The following is a 22,550-nucleotide window of genomic DNA, read 5'->3' on the forward strand; positions in this document are numbered from 1 at the left end:
TCTAAAGAAGAGTCCCCCAAGATCAGAGATTCAAAGGTTAGTACTAGGTAGCTGCCCTTGTGGGTTCATTTTAAGCCTGTCCAATTTCCTTTTTTGTGCTTGAAATAACCTGACCCAGTTGGTTATAGGTTGACCTTATCCATCCCGTGGTCAATAATTGTTTATTGCCCCCAATGAGAATAACTGGGAATAATGCCTTAGTTAATTTGAGGGACCCATGAATAGGATAAAGCATTTAGGAGCTGCATATATCCATTAGTAGTACCAGAGGCAGTCCTGGGGTAAATTATTTTCCCATCCATAGATCTAAGTTGCACTCTAATATGGACAGGGATAAATGTTTATGTGGATGGAGCGTCTGTTCCTGACCAATGGTATCCTTTGTCAGATATGTTCTGCTGATGCTGTAGAAGAGTTTTGGATACCTAGACAGACTATTGCTGATGCCATTTGACTTGGTGGATTTGCATGTACTGCAGATCAGCAAATGGGTCTTACGATGACTTGTATGCTATACTCAGGTCACCTGTTAGCAGTCTGTAGGATCCAGAGTATAGTAACAGTGCTTTGTCTGTCCATGTTGGATGGGTTGTTTAGGCCTTGTATCCTTTTAATAAGGGTTTCTGTGGGCATTCTAGTTGTCTCATAGATACATGCCAAAAAGACATTATAGTCCGATTACTCAACTCTCATTTGGCCAAAGTTGGGGGCAATGACTTCTCCATATGTAGACACAATTGTGTTTTATAAGCTGACAAGCATAGGACGTTTTTGACCATTGTGTCTATTAAGAGTTATGTCGGTCCTTGTAAGTTCCCAAGTCTCGAACTGGGTCAAATCTTGGGGGCATGTTGTCCATGTGGTAGTTCCCCAGAGGTAGAAGACTTTACAAAGGATACAGTGCTGGGTTTTTTGGCATTTAGTTTCTTTCCATGATTTGGGACAAACCCTCCTGCAGAATGGCCAAGTAATTTAGGGATTTAGTGACTGCTCCCAGCTTGCAGTCATTTGGCAACTTGTTTGCAGCCCTTTTTGGTATTGGCTTTTATTTCATAAAAGTAGATGCCAAATGGGAGAGGTCTCAAACACAGAAACCTGGGGGACTCCACTGGTGACTGGTCTTTTTGTGGAGGTAACTTTCCCTATCTGTGAGACTGCTATTGTGGTGAATCCCTTCTGGCCCAGATAACTGGGGTTGTCCTTTTTTGAAATGGTCAGGGGCAATTACCACAAGCTTCCTCAGACTTTATCTACTCCCATAGGAAAAGAGCTGTTTGATACACCCCGATGTCAGTCAACTTCATTTGTCTGGCTGGATGATAGGAATGGCATCTGTTTTCTGAAGGCATGCATCGGATACTAATGGGAACAAGAAAGCTTGCTAGTAGATCACAAATTATCAAATGTATAAGGTTTTCTAGTTGGTATCAGCAACATAACCAACACCCATTTGAGGCTAGTTTTTCAATGATTTTACCATATTTGAGAGAGCTGCTATCCTATGGCCTTGTTCTTCTATCAAGGTTCATTTATTGACCATTTCAGCATCTTTGCCCGTTAATCCTCTTTCAGTGCAGTCTCATGTCAAAAATGTTTTTGAAAAGGGTTTTGTACAAGAGTCCTGCAAGTAAACTTGGTGGCCCTTCCTGGGATCTTAATTTTGTGTTCAGAGATTTTAACACTTGCTCAGTTTGAACTAGCTAACCTGGCTGATTTGATGTTCTTAACATGGAAAACAGTTTGATGATAATCGTGTTTCACTGCTGCAGTCCTAACCAATGGGTTATTTGGCTCTTATTAGCCCTTAATTGGCCAGAATACCAAGGGTAAGTAAAAATGACGGCTGTTGTCTGTTGTAAAGGACGTCAGCATCCCATACAAAAGGAGGCAGCTGACATCACTTCCTCAATCTTCCTTGCTGCTGAGCCCGAAGCAGAAGTGTCTTTTTTACACGAGTGCCGGTCGGCTGTTTTATCTTTTGTTTCCAGCTATGAAGTTGAAGTCAACTACAGCTAAGTACCCCATTGGGGATCCTCTTTTATTGCCTTAATGAATTTCAGAAAAGATTAATAATTGTCTTACCTGTGGAAAGCAGATTCTCCATAGAGATTTGCATTCCTATTGTATTATTTGTTTAGGCCTTGACCACGATGTTCCCAATTGTGATCTTTGTGCTTCCTTTAATCTGCCTAATATTCTTCGTCGGGCTAAGCTTTTTGGAGTTTGGCCTAAGTTTGTCGGTATGGCATCCACTGGTCTTCAGGCTTCGGATATCCCCAAGAAGGATAAGGACCGTGACAGTCTTTCGAAGGTCAAGTCCTCAGATGATAGGTTGGTCGTCTGTCATGCGGTAGCCAGTGAGGCGCCTTTGCAGCCCCTGCAGCCCGCAGATTTTCAACTGCAGGCCTCTGTTGAGACGATTTCTGAGGTCCCCAGGTCTCCGACATCCATTTTTCCTTCTGCCTGTTGCCTCTTCAGCTGGATCCGGAGCAGCGAAGCTGATTCTGGTGTCCGAGACCTCAGTTATTTGTTCAGACAGCAAGCTCATACCGACTACTTCGGCTGCAACTTCAGCGGTTGCCAGGCCTCCTGAGTCCTTTAGACTTGCAGGTAAATCTTCCAGTCATAAGCCTTTGAAGAAGCAGGCTCCAGTTTCCTCTCGTTCCTCTCATTCTCGTATGGTTAAAATGGCTGACCTTTTGACTCTTTTATTAGGGGTTCACAGCCTCCTTCTTCAAAAAGGGGTAGGGATGTCTTTCCTGAGGCTTTGTCCTTTTCAGGTTCGGATACTTCTAGTATGTCTGTGGATGAAGTTGATGTTAATCGTGTTTCACTGTTGCAGTCATTACTCTTGGGTTATCCTGCTGGTAGGCTACCCGCAGTCTGCCTGAATTCCAAAGTCCTGGTCCGGCGTCAGTTGCTGTCGCCTCTTCTCTGACGTCAGTGCGCCAGGGATATAAAAGATGCAGCCAATGCCATTTTCTTCAGTCTTTCTTGTCGCGCGGTGCCCGAAGCAAAAGCAGTTCGCAAGTGCCGGTCGGCCGACTCCTGAGATTTTCAAATCTGAATTTCAGAACCGAAGTCTTCATTAAAGCTAAGTACCCCGTTGGGGAAGCTTTTTTTCTTGCTCCAGACTGATGTCAGAAAAAGTTAACAATTGTATTTCTTGTGGGAAGCAAATACCTCATAAGGATTTTCACTCTTATTGTATTCCTTGCCTAGGCCCCGACCACAACATTGCTAGCTGTCCGGTTTTGTGCTAGATTTAACCAACGCACTGTTAAGCGTCTATTTGATTTTGCATTTCATTATTTTGGCCAAAGATTTAATTTATGTAATGCCGTCGGAACAGCGGACGACCGGAGTTTACAAAAAAACGCAAGGACAAGGAAAAGGATAGGCATCCGAGGTCCAAAACCGACTAGCCCTCTGCTAGGCCAGTCGCTGGTTCGCTGGCTCTGTGAGGCGCTTTCGCAGCCCCTGGCGCCTGCTACCTCAGAGCCACAGGCCTCTTACGACTCCCACGTGGAGCTGGCTGGGCCTCTGGATACTCGAGGTATTGGACACTCGGAAATCATTCCCTCAGATGGGTTTGGAGCCGCTGAGCAGGCATCGGCTTCTGAGAGTGTCTTCAGACCTACACAGCTTTTATATTAAACCATCTTCAGCTTCAAATACTAAAACAGCTCTAAAGACAAAGAAACAAGTACAGCATTCTCCTACTCAGACTACAATGCCTAAAAAAACAGATGCTTAAAATTGCCTAAGACCTAATTACTTTGATCAGAGGTTCCCATCCCCCTCCTGATAAGAGGCCTATGCAAGAGACAGAATATGATTCCTCTGATCAGGTTTCTATTTCCTCTGATTAGTCTTCTGAACAGGATTATTCTATTCCTCCTTATGAGGAATCTGATGCTGAAGAATCCATTCCTTCACCCTCTCCTCCTGAGGATTTCTTTTGGGGAAACACTGCGTACCATGAGGGAGCATTTCCACTGGAAAAGCCAAGCCAAGATTATTCAATCTAAGAAAAGACTCAGACTTTCTGCTATTACCTCAGCACAGACCCCTTGCTATTCCACCTGTTCTAGACATTGTAGATTATGTATTTTCAGAGTCCGGCCTGTCCCCAGACTCTACCTCCTGCACCTGCTAAGCTTGACAGATACTACAGGGTCCCAGATTCTCATAAATTCCTATATAAAAACCCCGCTGCTGACCCAGAAACTATATCTCCGGGTCCCAAAGGGGTCAAAGCTTCCACTGCAAAAAACCCTGTCCGCTCTGATAGGGATTCTAGGGCACTGGACAGATGGGGGATAAAAGTTTACACTTGTGCTACCTTGGCTGTAAGGGCTTTAAATTGTCAGTTTCATATGCTTAAATATCAGCAATACTTAATGTCACTGTTTAAACAGAAAATGTTGACAAATTCTGAATGTTCAGAGAACAAGGAAATGCAGGATTTATTGCATGCAACTGAACAAGTGGGAAAGCATACTTTGCAATGTGGTTATGATTCACTGGAGGCCTCTTGCAGGGCCGCTGTTACAGGTTCTGTTATTAGAAGGCATGCTTGGTTAAAGGAACAGAATCTACCTGATCATGTTAAAGCAAAATTATTAAAGCAAAATTATTAGATGCCCCATTACAACATGGTACCTTATTTGGTGCTAAAGCAGAAGAGGTGTTGAAGAAAATGGAGGATAAAGCGAAATCCATCCAGACAGTTAAGGATTTTTTACAGGTACAGCCACCCAGATTTAGCAGGAACTGGCCTTCCAAGAATTCGTTCTTTCCAGTGTCAGACGGGTCACAGAGGCAGATGCAGACATCCCAGAGGCAGATCTCAGCCCCAAAGCTCATACAGGCCTAAACAATGGGGTGCTCCTACCTCCAAAAGTGGAGAAGACAAATCACAACCTTACAGGAAACGGTCTCGATGACTTTCCTCTGCCGCATCCAAGCACTTTTCTTTTCGCAGCCCCCTAAGGGGGAAAGCTAGCACTTTTTTCACAAAATTGGCAAAAGATTACCCAAGACAAATGGGTCTTGAACATAGTGTCCCAGGGCTACAGGTTCCATTTTCACACCCTACCAAGGGCAGAAGGTATGCCAGACCTGCCACACAATCAATGGGCAGAGGCATAAAAGCAGATTACAGCCCTCATGGACATGAGGGCCATTCAGCAAGTACCACAACAAGAGCAGGGGCAAGGATTTTACTCGAGACTCTTCTTTGTGCCCAGAAAGGACAAAACCTGGAGACCAATCTGGACCTGTCTATACTAAACACGTTTCTGGAGGTTCCAAAATTCAAGATGTTGACTCTACAGCAGCTACTGCCCATGCTGGGCAAGAAGGCTTGGCTTGTAACTTTGGACTTAAGAGGCATACTTGCATGTCCCAATCAGACATTCTTGCAGAAGATACCTCAGATTCATAGCTGGCTCAATGCACTACCAATTCTCTGCACTGCCCTTTGGCTTATCTACTGCGCCCAGGGTCTTAACAAATGCCTGGCACCAGTAATTGCATTTTGCAGACAAGGAATTCAAATATATCCGTACTTGGATGACTGCCTTATTCAAGCAGAGAGCAAGGACATTCTTCTAAAGCATCTGGCATTTGTAAAAAAAGATTACTAATTTGCTTAGGGTACACAGTAAATGAAAGGAAATCAAAACTAGTGCCCTCTCAAGAGATAATATTCCTGGGTGCAAGCTTAAATACAACTGCCCAGATGGCTTATCTGACGCCAGACAAACAAAGGCAACTGACTCATTACTTTTAAATGATGGCAACAAAACCCAGCTCACTGCAAGAAAAATTCTCCTGGCCCTGGGCTTCATGGCATCCTGCATTCTACTAATCCCATATGCAAAAATGCCTGTGCAGAAACTACAGTGGTATCTAAAAGGTATTTGGACTCAGCATTGTCACAGCCTGGAGACAATCGTAACTTTAATTCCCTGCCTACAACAGGAGTTTCGATGGTGGTCCCAGGCCTGTCACCACAACAAGGGACAGCCTTTCACATTACCCACAGCCAGGCAGACGACAAGAACAGATGCATCGGATTATGCCTGGGGGGCACATATGGCAAGAAAATGTATTCAGGGCACATGGCCCAAGGAACAAATGCATCTTCACATCAATCCAAAAGAGATGCTAGCTGTACAGAATGCCCTGACAGCTTTCAAGGACCTACTACATCCAGGACAGCTATTAATAAAGATGTACAATACCACAGTTATGTGGTACATAAGCAAGGGGGCACACATTCCTACCCCCTATGCTGACAAGCCATGACCTTGTGGAACACAGCACTGACCTATCAAGTACATCTGCAGGCACAATTCCTGCCAGAAACAAAAAATACACTGGCAGACTAACTAAGCAGAAATCTTATGAATCCCCACGAATGGAAACTAAATCCACAGGTGTTCAGCGTGATAGCGAGGAAATGGGGACGCCCAGACATAGATCTTTTTGCCTCCCCACACAATTACCAAATACAGAAATTCTGCACAAGAATTTATCACTCTCAAGCATGGAAAGTGGATGCTCTATCATTCAGCTGGAAAGGCCCGACGGTCTATGCCTTCCCTCCGATGGCTGCCTCTTATTACCAAGGTGCTCCTAAAAGTCAGAGAAAGCCACAAATGATCCTGATTGCCCCAGACTGGCTACGCCAGCACTGGTACCCAATCCTAAAGAGCTTGTCTCAAGGCCCAGCTTGGCTTCTTCTGCAGATTCCTCATCATCTGACTCAACAAAACAATCTGATTTTGCACAGTCAACCCAGAACCATAAATCTGGCAGCATGGCAGATAATGTAGCCACTCAGACTGCACCTCTCTCTAAAGCTGTTATGGATGTCATTTTAGAAGCCAGGAGGCCCAGCACTAGGAAATCTTATGCAGAAGAATGGAAGAGATTCTGTGCTTGGAACTAGGCACAAGGGCTAGAACCACTTGTCCCAAATATACCTTGGATAACTGAGATGCTGGACAAAGGCATATTTTTCTCATCAATTAAAATCCATGCCTCTGCCATTTCAGCTCATTGCAATACAGAACCTCCTATTTTTTCACATCCTCTACTACGACAGTACTTCAGAGGGGCAAAAAATATAAGACCCCCAAGGAAAGCACCAGTACCAACTTGGGATCTCAATTTTGTTTTAGAAAAACTCACACTGTCTCCTTTTGAACCAGCCAGCACAGCTGATTTAAAATTCTTATGGAAAACTGCTCTGCTCCTAGCAATAACTTCAAGAAGAGTCTCAGAGTTACAGGCATTAATGGTTGTGGAACCTTTCATCATTTTTCATCAGGACAGGGTTTCTCTTAGGACAAACCCAACATTCATGCCAAAAGTGGTCTCCAATGTGGCCTTGAACCAAACCATTCATTTACCAACTTTCTACCCAAATCCCCAGAATAAAGGGGGAGAGACTTCTGCACGCTTTGGATATACACAGACCGCTACGATTCTACTTGGACAAAACAAAAGCTTCAGAAAAACTGAGCAACTGTTTGTAGCCTATGCTGCAGGATCACAAGGAAAATCTTTTACAAAGCAGACCATTTCAAAATGGATACCACACTGCATCCGCTTCTGTTATGCACAACATGGCAAATCAGTGCCTAAGGGCATTAGGCCGCATTCTACCAGAGCAGCAGCCACTTCAGCAGCTTTTCTCAGAGGAGTACCAACCAAAGACATTTTAGAAGCTGCAACCTGGAGCTCAGTGCACACTTTCACCAAGCACTACCACTTACCTGTCTACTCTAAATCCAGAGCAGGCTTTGCCACTGCAGTTCTGCAGGGCCTGGTAGCCTCTCCAAATCCAATTTAGACCCAGCCGCCCAACCTCAGCTTTGGGATTCTACCTAAGTGTAATGACTGCAACAGTGAAACACTATGAACGTAGTACAGTTTTGTGTACCTACCATAAATATAGATGTTCGAGTGTATTCAGTGTTGCAGTCCAGGTTACCCACCCACCATCCCCCTTTTCATTGCTGGGACTTTTCTGTACTTCTCAACTCTATACAACCTATGTGGTGTATGTGCTTGTAGATGAAGGAAATGTTTATAGTAATACATGCTTGTTTTTTGGCATAATTGTATCTTTCCAGCCTTCCTGTCTGGGAGCACCTGACATCTGGGGCAAGAAAAACTGAAGAAAATGGCGTCTGTTGCGTCTTTTATACCCCTGGTGCACTGACTTCAGGGAAGAGGTGACAGCAACCGACGCCGGACCAAGACTTTGGAACTCGGCCCGACTGTGGGTCGCCTGCCAGCAGGATAACCCAAGTGTAATGACTGCAACAGTGAATACACTCGAACATCTACATTTATGGTAGATACACAACTGTACTGTCTTAATATTTAGTAGAGATATTTGCCAATTTGGTTTCAGCTTGGGAGAGCCCATGCTGTCACACTTACGATCAAGTAAAAAACTAAAATTGTGTCTAAAAGTTGTTTTGAGTGAAATTTTTATGCCTAAACAGACAAATTTAAAAAAAAAAAAAAAAGGTGCTGGTGAAGAGGTGGATAAATTCCTGAAAGTACCATATTGTGTAGGCAAAGTCTGACCAGATAGAGAAATGGGCAGAAATGCTTTAGTGGTTCAGGTTTGAAGAACACTGAATAGGAGTGATGTGTTCTCTCTTACTGGACCAGCTTCTTTACAGTTGAACTTGTAGACGAACAGGATTCTTTTGTCTTTAGTTAATAAAATTTAAGGACTTTTTATATTTTAGTATCTTGCTAAATATGCATTATACTGTGATGTGGAGAAAGCTGAACATTTTAGTATTGAGGCATGTTTTTCCATGAGTGGTAATAAGTTTACTGTGTATGTGATAAATGTTTGATACCAGTGATTTTAGGTTTATAAAAAGACTTCTTATTGTTCTGGCTGTCATTGAAAGCCCACTGCCTTGTGTCCCCAACTGTGCTTGCCTTTTTAGAGGCATGTAGTAATTATGGGTATCAAGTTGACCCATGAGTGGAGATGGTGTAATGAACAGAGTTTTATGTGGAGGATTTGCACTCCAAGCCATGGGCATGGAGAGCGAAAACTGTACTGTCTGTATGCTTTCACAGGAATACTGTCTTTAAAGAACAATGATTCTATTAAATGTGCTCCCTCCTTTCCACATTCACGCACACAAATTTGAATGTAAAGCATGCAAACCGGTCTTTCATTATTTAACGTTCTACGTGTCCTGTCTGCTGCTGTATTCACAGGTAGTTGTACAGTCAGCCTTCCTAGTTTTCAGTTTGCTGGTTTATGAATAGCCTAGACAGTGTTTGTGTATGCTTTCTAAGTTGGCATAATTGAATGTCAGTGTTTAAAATAAGTTATGAAATGTTTAGCTTGTTAACCTCAGTGAAAAAAAAAATGGAGGCATGATGTAGTATTTAAAATGAGTCTTGTTTTGCTTCTGCAGGTTTTACCAGAATACGCGACTTGTGTAGAATTCTACGCACTGTACCTATTGTTGAAGAAACTGCTCTGTGTCTGTATGAGAAGGCATATGACCATCCTGTGTACCATGCTCTCCATCTGGATAAGAAAGAGGTCATGGTGGGCTGCTCTGTTTATATAGCTTGTCGACAAAACAACTGGCCTGTTACCATAGGTACTGTATGCTCCCTGCTTAATGCTGACCAGAGTCTTTTCTCTAAACTGTATCTGAGTTTTTTAAAGGAGCTGGAGATTGACATTCCTGCAGTGGACCTGGCCGACTTGGTGAAGCTACACTGTGGAAGGTAATGATATAGATTCAGGGGTTGGGATGAGCAGCTGAAAGGCGATGCATGTGTGCAGACATTTTAGTCAGTAGTTATATGTTCTGGTTACTAAAATATTTAATTTGGTTAGTTTCTTTAAATGTTTTAGGTGGCTAAATTGTACAAAGCCAACACTATATTCTGTATATTTTAATAGTGTTTGTAGAAATAGTAAGCTACTAAGATATTGAAATGAAAATTGGAGATAATGTTTGTAGTGAAGTTTTAATACCTTGACTGGACATGGAGACTGAATTTAAACATCCAGCTTGATTACATTGACACTATTGTGTGGTGTCTGCTGTCTAGAAATAAAGAAACATTCTGATAGGGTAACTGATAATTTTGAGACTATGGCAACACTTATGGTGTAGTTAACTTCAGTACTTTTGCAGCTCTCAGGATATCCGGCAGATTCAAGTGAGTTTACATTAGTGTGATATTAGTAGACTTCAACATTTTAATCCATTTTGCTAAGCTGGCGTTCTTACTATTTCTAGAACTGCATAAGTATAACTAGTCTGTTTTTCCTTGTTTTTTTATGCATTACATAAATCTGCGGTGGTGCAGTGGTAGCGTTTTTACCTCACAGCAAGAGGTTCTCCTGTTCGATTCTCTGCTGGAGTGCCTTCTGTGTGGAGTCTGCATGTCCTCCCTGCGGTCGAATGGCCTCCAAAAGGCATGCATGAATGGGTGCCTTCGCTGAAGTTAGGGCGTCGGGCTGGCAACTTGGCACCATAAAAATCGACTGCCAATCATTAGCGGACCGGAGTTCCGCTGTGGTGACCCCTAACTGGGAAAAGCTGAAAAGACAAACAACATACAGCAGTTGTAACTTGTGTGATGCATCTGCTTTCTAGGCAGATGGATACACCTTTACTCATTTCATTGATTTTGTACCTGAAGCACAGTTTATGCTAATCGATGAAAGTGTGGCTGTGGAAGCAAAATTGCCAAAATTCAATCAAGTTGCATGTCTGGCATAAAGAAATAATGCTGTCTCATGACTTGTCAGCTGAGCCACAATAGAACATTTTGCAGTACTGGAAGGTAGGTGTGTGTGTGTTGTACTTCTAATGCAGGACCTGTGTAGCACATCAGAGCTAATCTAGTTGAAATAACTGCACTAATTCCTTTTGACACTATTTTTTAAGCATGGTTTCACATAAAGGAACACAATAGGGAAGAAACTAAAAAAGTACATCATCTTGCTATGAAGTTATACCAAAACAGAAATCTGACTGCATAGCTTTTAACTTTCCCAAATTTGCCTGATACTTTTGCTTTGTCAATATTTTTCCCTGTTTAAATCAGGGAAGGAGCATAGTCTATGACAAATGTTAACAGTTTGATACATTTCAGGAAAATGTATGTACTGCAAAATGTATCAAAATTTCTAAGTGAATTACAATTCAGTTTTTAAACATTTTTTGACCCCCCCCCCCCCCCCCCATTTTGGGTTCTTGTCAGAATTATTTTTGTCACTGATTTTCTTGCATATTTGCTTCCTATGTGCATGCTACACGGACTATGAAAATCTTTTCCAAAAGGATCAAGAAATAACTGACAACCTAAGTGTTCTGCACATTTCTTGGGTCCTGTCTTTACTTGACTCAGCAAGCATCATCTTTTGACTTGCAGTCCTCACCTAATTTACTGAAGTTTGTATCTGTGGTTATCAGGTTTATTTACTTTCAGATTTCAAAATGGCTTAATACATCTATGGCCCCAGAGAAAGGAACGAATGAAACTGAGACTACACAAAATCATCAGTTGGGAATGGTAAGCCTAATTATGATCTCCGTGGATGTGGAAAAAAAACTTGCAGGAATCTTGCTGTGTTCACTTTGTGGTGAAATACTCTTGTAATAAACAAAATGAAGAGCAAGTTAGCACAAAGGATTAAGGATGTGAGCTGGGATCTTGGGTTCGATTCTCTCAGCCTCTGTTTGCCATGGTCGTTTTGAGTAAGTCATTTAACCAGATAATGCTCTGCAAGAGTTTAGGATTGGGCTGGACTGCATGCCTAATGACTCTGAACTGAAGGGAGACTACAACATAAAAGTACGAGACCACATACGGTCCCAAGTTGGTGTGTACTGAGGAAGTTGACTAGGATAAAAATGTGTCTAAGAGTCAAAAAAGCTGCTAACCACTAGAGATCTTCACTCTAACAAACGTATGCATCAGTTAGACATTCACGGCTGCTGGAGAGATTATTCTCATATGTTAACTCGAATAAAATCCCTCCACAGTTAAAATGGATAGGAAACTTGGTTTCAGAACTTTGCTTAAACGGCACCTTTTGACAAAGATGGCTCTGTTCTTCCTGCTCACCTAGCTAGCTTTACTCGGATTACTTTTTTCCATGTCTTACAGCTACTTTGCTTCCCAGTTATTTTGTACCTTATTGCTCCTCCTCATGCACTTGCTTCCTAAACTGTTGTGTTTTAAACACCTTTATTGAATTATCACTTCAGGCCAATTTACATTTGTATAAAAGCAATCAAACTATAATAAGTTCACATTTACAAACATTATACTTCATATATTGCTATATGTCCTATAACCTACGCAAAATTACATACATTTTTCAATTCCTGCCCTTTTTTAAACATCATCATTAAATAATCACTTATGACCTAGGCAGTAATACATTTATATAAATGAAAACTATCCACTCTGACACAATTCTGTCTCATTCCCCACCACTAACTACAGTTCCTCCGTTGTCCATTTTCTTGCTCATTTCCATAACTTCTGCATCTCTCCACTTTTTTAAGCTTCATTGTACTTGTCTCTCTAAAATGTTACTAAACTCAAAACAGCCCAGTTTAATCTGTGCGGCAATCTTGCTATTACTACAATAATTGTATGTAGGATGGCGCAGTGGTGCAGCAGTAGATTGTTGCCTCACTGCAAGAGGTTCTCTAGTTTGATTCTCTGCTGGAGTGCCTTCTATGTGGAGTCTGCATGTCCTCCCTCTGTGTGGGTTTCATCTAGCTGCTCCGGTTTCTTCCGACTTTACAAAGACATGCATCTGGAGCATTTCTCCCCAGGCCTCTGCTGAAAATTGGCTTTGTTCTAAGTCGGACTTTCCTGGTTAACAAATGTTAAGTAAAATGTTATTTCTGTATTCGGGAATTAGCCACCCATTATCACTCTTTTCTCTAAGCCACATTGTATTCCAGCTAATTTCTCTTTGTACAAAGAAAATCCAGGAATTACGAAGGTCAACGAAGGCTGGTGAAAAAACGCAACTTTCTTAGCATTTACACAGTTTTATTAACGCTTTCATCAAAATGACTTCATCAGGAAACACTCCAAATGATACTTAACAGTTGTTCACAACGTGCACACAAATATATATATATATATATATATATATATATATATATATATATTTTTATATATATATTTTTTTATATATATATTTTTATATATATATTTTTTTATATATATATGTATATATATGTCTATTGACCAATTAAATCAACTATAATTGAATAACTGTGCCAAGTAAAACAATTTGTACAATTTTAAATTTAAAACAGTATCAACAATCACCAAACTTTTGACCTTTAACTTCCTATTTTTTAAAAAAAAAAAATTGATATTTATAAATTCATTAAGACCAGGTCTCCTATCTGCTTCCAATTTAATCTGCCACAAGGTCTCCCTCTGCTCTAAAACATTCTTGTAGTCCCCACCTCTTAAATCAGATAAAACTACTTCCAAGATGGGAAAAAAGGAACTTCTTATACTTAATACACTCTTAGAATGTCTAAATAATGCATTGTTAACATCCTTGATGCTATTCACATGGAACATATAAGAGACCTGGTCTTAATGAAAGAAAGTTGTTTTTTTCACCAGCCTTCAGAATTCCTGGATTTTCTTTGTTCAGTTGTTTTTTTTTCTTGGTTTTCACATCTTTTCTATTTGGTAATTTCTCTGTGTTAAAATGTTATGTTCTTGTAAGAAATAGTTAAAAATCACGTAAATAAGATTGTGTATAGATGTTTTTAACTTTTATCTTGCTATTATTAATTTACATGTGTATCTTAAATGTAGAGCTTTTCTTCCTGAGCCACCGCTGAAAACAGATTTTACCCAGTCAGACTTTTCCCAGTCAACAAAAAAGACGGTCATATGTTTTTAACATGCAAGGGATGATGTGAAGTTGTTCAATCTTGCCGTTCATTCTTGCACATGGGTTTGGAGCCGATCCCTTGGCTCTGAGTCTGCCACTTTCACAAGCTCGAGGTTTTTCGAGTAGCTCGAGGCCAAGTCCCTATCCCATGATGCTCTCTGCCTCACCTCAGATTTAGTTTGCCGCTGCAACAGATCGGAGGTAGAGAGTGGAGCTCTGGCCAGTATTTAACTTTTCAAAGTTATTCTAGATATTTAGCTTAGATTCTGTGTTTAAAAAGTCTGTTTTTTGGCTAGTTAGCCTTGCCTTTTTGTTTAAACACTATCTTTAGTACCTTTTTGAAGAACTTTTCATCTTTATAGAGCGGCTGCTCTTAGGCCTTTCATTGGCCGCTTTTGAGTTTAACCCTATCCTTACCTTATCCTTATCCTATGCTTACTTTTCACAGCCAGTCACTGGTATTGGAGCGGGTCTCCGAAACTTTGAGCTCACCTATTTTACAGTTGGCTTCGTCGATCCCTTCGAATCGTTCTTAGAGGAGCCTCTCCAGTGAGGATGTGGACTGAGTGGTGCAGAGGCTCCTCCAGAATCCGACACTAGCAAAATTGTTGTTTGCTCCAGCCAAACTGGTTTTGGAGCTGAAGACTGCCTTATTTTACTGTCTACTCCTCTGAGCCAAGCTGGGCCTTCGGAACTGGGGGAGGTGGAACTGATGATTGTGGAACCCTCTGAGCCGAGGCCTGTTCCAGTGCCATCAGCTCCGTCGACTCAGACTACTTCAATGCCATTCGAGGAGTCAGTCTGGGAGCAGAGACACTCCTCTTGGCTCCGGGGGTGGAGGGGGTCAAACCGGTAGGTTGGTGACTACCCTTCTCTTGGAGCTTCGGCACGGATGAACTCTGCTCCTTTCTCTGGGTTGGAGCCCACGGTTTCAGTTCCGGGGAAAATGCCATCTTCAGAACTGGCTACTTCCTCGTGTCGGAGCAGTGGAGCCTGAGGAGAGTTATGTCTTCTAAGATACCCACTTCATCAGGGCCTCCCTCCTCATCCCCGAAAGTGCCGCTTTCTTCCTCTGCATCACAGGTCCCTGTAAAGCGTCGAGACCCAGAGCCTCGGGTAGCCCCATTGGGTGACCCATGTTCTACTGAGACCTCACCAGAAGCTCCCGCTGATGAAGTTCTCAGGAAGGAGCTTTGCAAGTGGAGTTATTTAGACTCCCCACAGGAGTCTGTCACATCAGACACTGACTTAGAGGAGTCAGAAGGGTCCCCATGGTCTCCCTCAGAGGTTATTTCCTTTGCTAATATCCTTGAAATCCTGAGAGAAGGGGGTGACTGGCAGTCCGTTAACCCTACTGATGAGTTTGTGCTTCTGAAGGCCTTTGGGTCTCAACCCTCCACCTCCTCGGTGACTCCACCCTTCGATGAACTAATAGAGTTGGTTGCTCAAAGGGCATGGGAGTCTCCTAATCCTGTGGAACCTGTCCCTTGGAGGCCCAACAAGTTTATTACATCACCACAAGACAAAATGTTTCATACCAAAGGAATGCCGGTTGATGCCATGGTGGTGGCGGCTGCCACCAAGAAAGAGATGTCAGAAACCTCTTCTGTCCCTCTTCCTAATAGAGATTCCAGGAGTATGGACAGGTATGGGAAACGCATTTTTAGTTCAGTGACTTTTGCTATGCGATCACTGTGTATTTGACTCATTTTACCCAACTTCAAAGAGATCTCCTTAAAGAGATTGGAGATGCTCTGCAGAGTATTACAGCTGAAGGCCTTCCTGATAAGGTGACATCCCAGCTCAGTACCCTTAATTCCATAGTTAACTCGTCCATGCAACTTGTTTCTTATGCAGCTGATGGCACGAGTCGGGCAGCAGGTTCAGCAATAGCTCTTCAGAGACATTCCTGGATGCGCTTATGCTCCTTTGCCGGAAGCCTTCAAGTCTTACTTAGTTAATACCCCATTTGATGGCTTATCTCTTTTCACGCCTAAAGTCAAGGAGACCCTCACTGGGTGTGAACAAGATGGAAAGATTCTATCTGCCATAGGAGTCCGTTTTTCCACCCCTACTAGATGTTACCCAAAGGGCAAAAGGGAGGAAAAATGTGGTTCCGCAAGTCACAAGGAGCATTTCAGAACACACGTAGTGAACCCCCTCTCCAGGGGCAGAGAAGGGGGTAATAATGGAAGACGCCACCCAGGTGGCAGAGGGGGGGTCCGCAAAACCAGGGCAACAGAGATTAGTTCGTTGGCTACCAGCATTCCTGAAAGGAGACCAGACTGTTCTACTCTGGTGGCAGTCGAGGGGTCGCTTGTCTTTGTATCCAGACACCTGGCTAAAAATTACAAAAGATTCTTGGGTACAAAGCATCATTACCAGAGGATACATCATCCCATTCTCAGAACCTCCCCTGTGAGAAAATCCCAGGCGTTCCACCCAGTCTCAGGGATCAAGCAACCATAGAGATTCAAAGGTTGCTGGAAAAGAGTCATCCAGGCAGTCCCAGCAGACCAGATAGGATCAGGAACCTACTCCAGATTCCTTTTAGTTCCAAAGAAAACCGGGGACTGGAGGCCCATCTTGGACCTCGGCAGACTCAACACTTTTGTAAAGGAGACGTTCCGGATGGTCACGCTTCAATCGATTCTACCGTTTTCTAGGAAAAGGGAGATTGGATGTGCTCTATAGATCTCAAGGATGCGTACTATCATATCAAAATGTCCAGACCATCCAGAGATCACCTGCATTTCTGGCTAGGAGCCAGTCATTATCAGTTCCAAGCACTGCCCTTTTGTCTCGCAACAAACCCCAGAGTATTTACCAAATGAATGGCAGTGGTTACGGCTCACCTGAGGCATCTAGGGTTCAGTGTTTCCATACCTGGACAACTGGCTCCTCACTGCCGCCTCCAGGCATCAACTAGTTCAATCCAGGGATTACACTCTAAATGTGTTCTCAGTTAGTAATAACTGTATTATTACTATAAGACAAGTCTGCGTTGTCGCCATCGCAGCGTAGCTCCTTTATTGGAGCAGATTTAGACACTACCACCACCATGATAAAATTGCCACTGGAAAGAATAGTCACTCTTCGACAACAGGCATCAGACATTCTGACTCGCACAAAGTACCAGCCTCTCAAGTGTTGAAACTACTAGGTAGTATGGCAGCAACTCTCATAGCAGTTACTCTAGGGCATATGCACATGAGAATACTTCAATTGTTACTCTTCACCCAGTGATCTTACCAAAACTTCATTGTCATTCTTGATAATGATTACAGATTCGTGCAAAAAGGACCTTCATTGGTGGTTGACCAGCCACCATGTAACACTAGGTCGTCCATTTGTTCTCCCCCACCATCAGCCATGGTGACCATGGATGCTTCTTTGATAGGGTGGGGGGGGCGGCTTTTTCAGGGAAGAACAGCCTAAGGCACCTGTTCAGAGACTGTCACAATTGCACATCAGTGTCCTGGAGATGAGAGCGATACTTTTGGCATTGCAGTACTTTCAAGACACACTTCCTCTGGGAACGATTGCGATTCAGACCGACAACATGTCAGTAGTCTGGTATATCAACAAGCAAGGGAGAACCAAGTCTTATCCCCTGCGTCGAGAAGCCTTGAGAGTCTGGTAGTGGGCTATATCCTCCAGGTGCTTTCTGATAGCAACACACATCCCGGGGAAATCCACTGTGATAGTGGACAAACTAAGCAGATCTATTCTGATGCCGCACGAGTGGTCCCTCAACGATGACGTAGCGGAGATGATTTTCCGCAGATGGGGCCAGCCTTGCTGCGACCTGTTTGCATCCCTCATGAATGCCAAATGCAGAAGCTACATTTCCCTGAATCCCCCACCAGGGGAAACTCCAAGGGATTCTCTCGTACACGTTTGGCCCCTGGGACTCCTGTATGCATTTCCACCCATTCCCCTGATTCCAAACTTTTTGCAGGAAGCCAAAGCCTTGGGGAGGACTAATTCTGGCCTTGACCGTTTTGGTTCCCCTTCCTTCGACTCTGCCAAATAGAGGAACCTTGGATCCTGGACCCAGTTCCAGATCTGCTGACACGTTCATCAGGGGCTCTTCATCCCTCTCTTCATTCCCTCAGATTGACAGCTTGGCTGTTACAATTTCCAACATAGCCAGGTCCCACAATTTTTCATCTGAGGGTACAGCATATCCTTGTATCCTCTCATAAGGCTTCAACCAGAAAGTTATATGCCAGCAAATGGAAGCGGTTTGCTTTCTGGGTTTTGCAAAATAATGACCTGTACGTCTCCCCAATTGCTAGCATTTTGGAGTTCTTGACTAAGCTTTTTAATGAAGGTGGTGCTGCTGCTGCCACCATACAAATTCAATTAGCTGCAATTTCAAATTTTCACCTCTGATCAGAAGGTTCTAATCTTAACGTCTCAGAGGTTATGTAGAGCTTTCTTAAAAGGAACCATACATCGTAGACCACCAGTTACACAAACTTTCACTCCCTGGAATCTAAATTTTGTTCTGTCTAGGATTATTCTTCCTCCATTTGAGCCTCCGTCCTCCTGCCAACTAAAATTTTTGTCTTGGAAAACCATCTTCTTGGTGGCCATTACATCAGCACATAGACTGTCCGAACTTTTTGTGTCTCATGCTGATGCCAAGAAAGGGCTACCTGTGTCAAAAGTTGCTCTTTCCAAATGGTTGACTGCATAAAATTCACATATTCCTCCATGAATCAACCGTTGGGACATAGTGAAAGTGCATTCCACTAGGGCTGTTTCTACTTCTTCAGCTTATATGGCTAGGCTACCTTTGGACACACTATGTGCAGCTGCCACTTGGTTTAAGCCACATACCTTCATTATGCATTACAAAGTAGATAAGGCCTCCAGGGACAGGACGACTTTGGTTCCACTGTCCTCAGGAATATACTCCCGTGAATGGTGCTTGGGACACTACCCATTTGTAAGAATGAACGGTGAGATTGAACACATGAAGTTATGTACTTACCATAGCATTCCATGTGAATTGTTAATCTCGCCTTCATTCTTACCTTCCCACCCGCCTTCCCCCTCCAGGCTTCTTGAAGAATGAGTAAGAGTTTTTGCGGTCTGGTTGGCCTTTTTATAGGCTGGAGTAATGTTCATGTGTTATGTTGTACATGTTGGGATCAGCAAACTAGATCTGAGGCGAGGCAGAGAGCATCATGGGATAGGGACTTGGCCTTGAGCTACTCAAAAACCTTGAGAGTCTGTGAAAGTGGCCAACTTGGAGCCGAGGGATCGGCTCCGAACCCATGTGTAAGAATGAAGGCGAGGTGAACAACTCACATGGAATGCAATGGTAAGTACATAACTTCTTTTTTCTGTAGGTAGGGAAATGCACCCTGGGGTAAAAAAAGTGCTCTAAGGCTTAGCTGCCCTTAACCTTTTGTCTGCTGCCTTGGGGCCTCATAAAATTTTAGTGCTTGGAAAGAGAGGGGAGGGGAACATGTTATTGCTGCTGTGTCCACCTTCTTTGCTGTACCTGGTTGCCTTGCATGTCTGCAGTTCTGGCAGATGCATCAACTTGGAGAAAAGGAATATTTTGGCTAGAAATGTAAATTTAGTTTTCTGAACGAAAGTCTTCCTGAACTTTTATGGTCAAGTTTGACATTTTTTATGACTTTAGGCAGTCATTGGTGTTTGATCTCTGCATTTAGGTAGTGAAGTCTTTTGGTCCTGTCTTCAGCTTCAAATGACCATACATTTTTAGCTTTTTGCGAGTCTTTTGAAGAAACGGTTATTTGTGCAGGCTGCACCTGGTGGCCTAAATCTTTGCCTCTAACTGGACAGGCAAAAATGTTCCTACTGTAGGTCTGTCTTTTTTCTGTTTCCGTTACTGTTTTACTTCCTTTCCTTCTGATACCTGTTACGGTAGTGGCATTATGAGACTGGGCATGAGTTGGGTTAATGTCTCTGTGAAACAAATTTTATGTGGGGGTCTTATCTGTTATCTGGATGCCCAAGAATTTTCCCTTTAGTCCTTGGCGTTACGTGCATGGTTGCTGAAAGCTGTTCCTCATTTCAGGGCTGAGCATAGTTCATTCATTGAAAAAGGAGACCCACCCTACCTTCCTCAGACATAAGGATGAGGAGTTACTGACATGCTGGCTGTTTCATTTAGCATTCAAAGTCAGTGGAAAAATGGCAGAATTCTTTAAGGCCAGAAGTCTCCAGGATGATTACAGACAAACTCTGTTAGCCTTCCCAGTTCTGCATATGGGTAAAATTGGAACTTTTGTGGGGGGGGAGAATCTGTGCCATCCTCTGACTTGACCAGTTTTTTTTTTTTTTTATCACTTGCTAAAATTGTTCATTAAGGATGTAGTAGTGGTCTTAGCTGGAAGACTCTAATTTAGGAAATGGTTAAATAGAAAGATGTAAAATTTGATGGCAAAGGGTCATGTCGGCCAGCAAATAAATGCTAGTAGAGTCATTCAGGTTTGTCCTGCTCTTGGTCTCTCCAGACTTCAATATTATCATACATAGTAAATGGTGAATCTGCTTATTCACAGATGACTAACATTAGGGGAAGAGGCAGTGAATAACGTCAGGGCTTGGAGGGACTGCAGAGTAAACGGGATGGCCTGAGGAGGAAAAACACCCGAGCTGGGTGTCAGCTGGCAGTGGAATGTGCAAGTCCTAGTTACTGCAGAAATTAATTTGCATAATGTAATGAAGATACTGGTATGCTATTACAGAGACATCTACTCAACAAGTAGAGAATTTCTGTACTGTACAGGTTACTAAACAGGCTGCAGTTATGGTACAATAAACCTGTCTTTATGTGCTCTCAGGGAATGTGAGGTTCGTGGGAAGTTTGAAAGTGAATCACAAGAAGGGTGAATGTTTTGAGGAGCTGGAATACAATCTGGCTTAGAGCTAGAGTGATAGTGGGTTCTTAAAGGGAAGGAGGAGAAGCAAAATTACCAGTTTGTGGACTCTAACCTTTTCCTCATGTCTGCAGTGAAGTTAAATGTCAGTAGAATGTGATATCAGAGAACTTGTTACATAACTGGGCTATTAAACCATTCAAAAAGGCATGAAGCAGGGAAGCAAAATGACCGGGGCTGAAGCAGCATACTAGTAGTTACTTCAAAAGGTTGGATTGGGGGGGTACTTTATCTTATTTTCACTTACTTTCTTGGATATTTGAGTATTAACTGTATGAGTGCTAACCAAGAAGTCTTAATCAGTCTTGGAGGAACCTAAATTGATATGGAACTCATTTTGGGAACCCTAAGGTCAAAGGGAAGTGGCTACTACAGGTTACAGAGGATGAGACCAGGTAACCAGGCTTGTGTGGGATATTTTCGGCGTAGATTTGAAAGGACTTGTGAGGGAGGCTATGATGATTACCATTTCCATTTTGCTTTAATTCTAATTCCATTTTTATTGAATTTATCTCTTTAAGACCTAGGCAGTCCTACATTTACGTAAATGAAAACAAGCCATATTGATATTTTCTGTTGCAAACATTATATATCACATAATCTTCTATACAGTCCACTGTCAATCGAACATTACATAGCTCATTTAGTTCCCAACTTCCTTTAACCCTCATTCTTCTTCCAAAATATTCTGGATGTATTCTCACAATTCCCATTTTTTTTTTTCTTTATTTGCCTGTACCTTTTGCCATAGATTCCAGTTCCCGTTCTTTTATCTGTTACTGTATTCACTACTTCTAGTATGGTTGATTTAGACTTTGATTTCCATTTTCTAGTAATTGCTTTTTTGGCAGCCATCAGAATTAAACTCCGCAAGGCCTTACTATGTTTAGGCAATTCTAATTCTGCATCACAGCTAAAAATAAAATTCTTTAGTTATACTAGTTTGCTCATCCGGTATTTCTGAGAGAGGGGTCTGCCGTGGAATTTGTCTTCCAACTCATTACACTCCCAAAAATGTTCCCAGTTATAAGTCAACGAAAAGAAAATTTAAAATGCCACCAATCATGGTGTAACCACTCAAGATACTGGAGAAATATTTAAGTACAAGTATATATGCAAGTATATATGTATGAGAAATATTTAAGTATTTAAATATGATTTTATGGGAGTTAGGTTACTCTGATGAAGCCCTGAGGTTGCAGAGTGAAAGGGCTTGGTGGGTTTGTAATAAGTTTCTCCAGTATCTTGAGTGCTTACACCATCATTGGTGGTGGTTTATTTTCTTTAGTTGAGTTTTAAGTTTTCACTTTTCTGGGCGAGTGCTTTGTATTTACTTATATATTCCAAGTTATCTCTTTCTTATAGTTACACCTCCAGCTTTTTCAGTCTATTTGAGGAAGAATTTTTGGAGTCTGCTTGTGATATTAAATTGTGTGCACATACTTCCAAGAAAAAATCTGAAGTGTTCTAACTTTGTTGTACATTTGGAAACCATACATATATTCTCCATTGTTTGTGAATTGCTTATCCAGTCTCTTCCTAATCCTTTCTAACCACATCTGATTCCTATAGTTTTTTTAATGGCAGCTTGTGTTCTAAATTCTTTTACAGACTCTACTGGTGCTGGTATTTTAATTAGGATCACCTTTTTCTTT

The 22,550-nt window shown here is 42.3% G+C and overlaps 1 protein-coding gene across 7 annotated transcripts in view; it reads left to right on the plus strand.

Moving 5' to 3' along the window:
* The window catches only part of BRF2 (BRF2 RNA polymerase III transcription initiation factor subunit), a 163,923-nt gene that overhangs the window by 54,573 nt on the left and 86,800 nt on the right, over positions 1-22,550 (plus strand). For all 7 annotated transcript variants that reach the window (XM_044083053.1, XM_044083049.1, XM_044083055.1 and 4 more), the window contains exon 4: positions 9,474-9,795. In XM_044083053.1, coding sequence (XP_043938988.1) covers positions 9,474-9,795 — 322 coding nt within the window. The remainder of the gene's footprint in view (positions 1-9,473; positions 9,796-22,550) is intronic.

The sequence above is a fragment of the Protopterus annectens genome, chromosome 9.part0 (assembly GCF_019279795.1).
Source record: "Protopterus annectens isolate FY-2018-M chromosome 9.part0, PAN1.0, whole genome shotgun sequence".
NCBI classification, from domain to species: Eukaryota; Metazoa; Chordata; order Ceratodontiformes; family Protopteridae; genus Protopterus; species Protopterus annectens.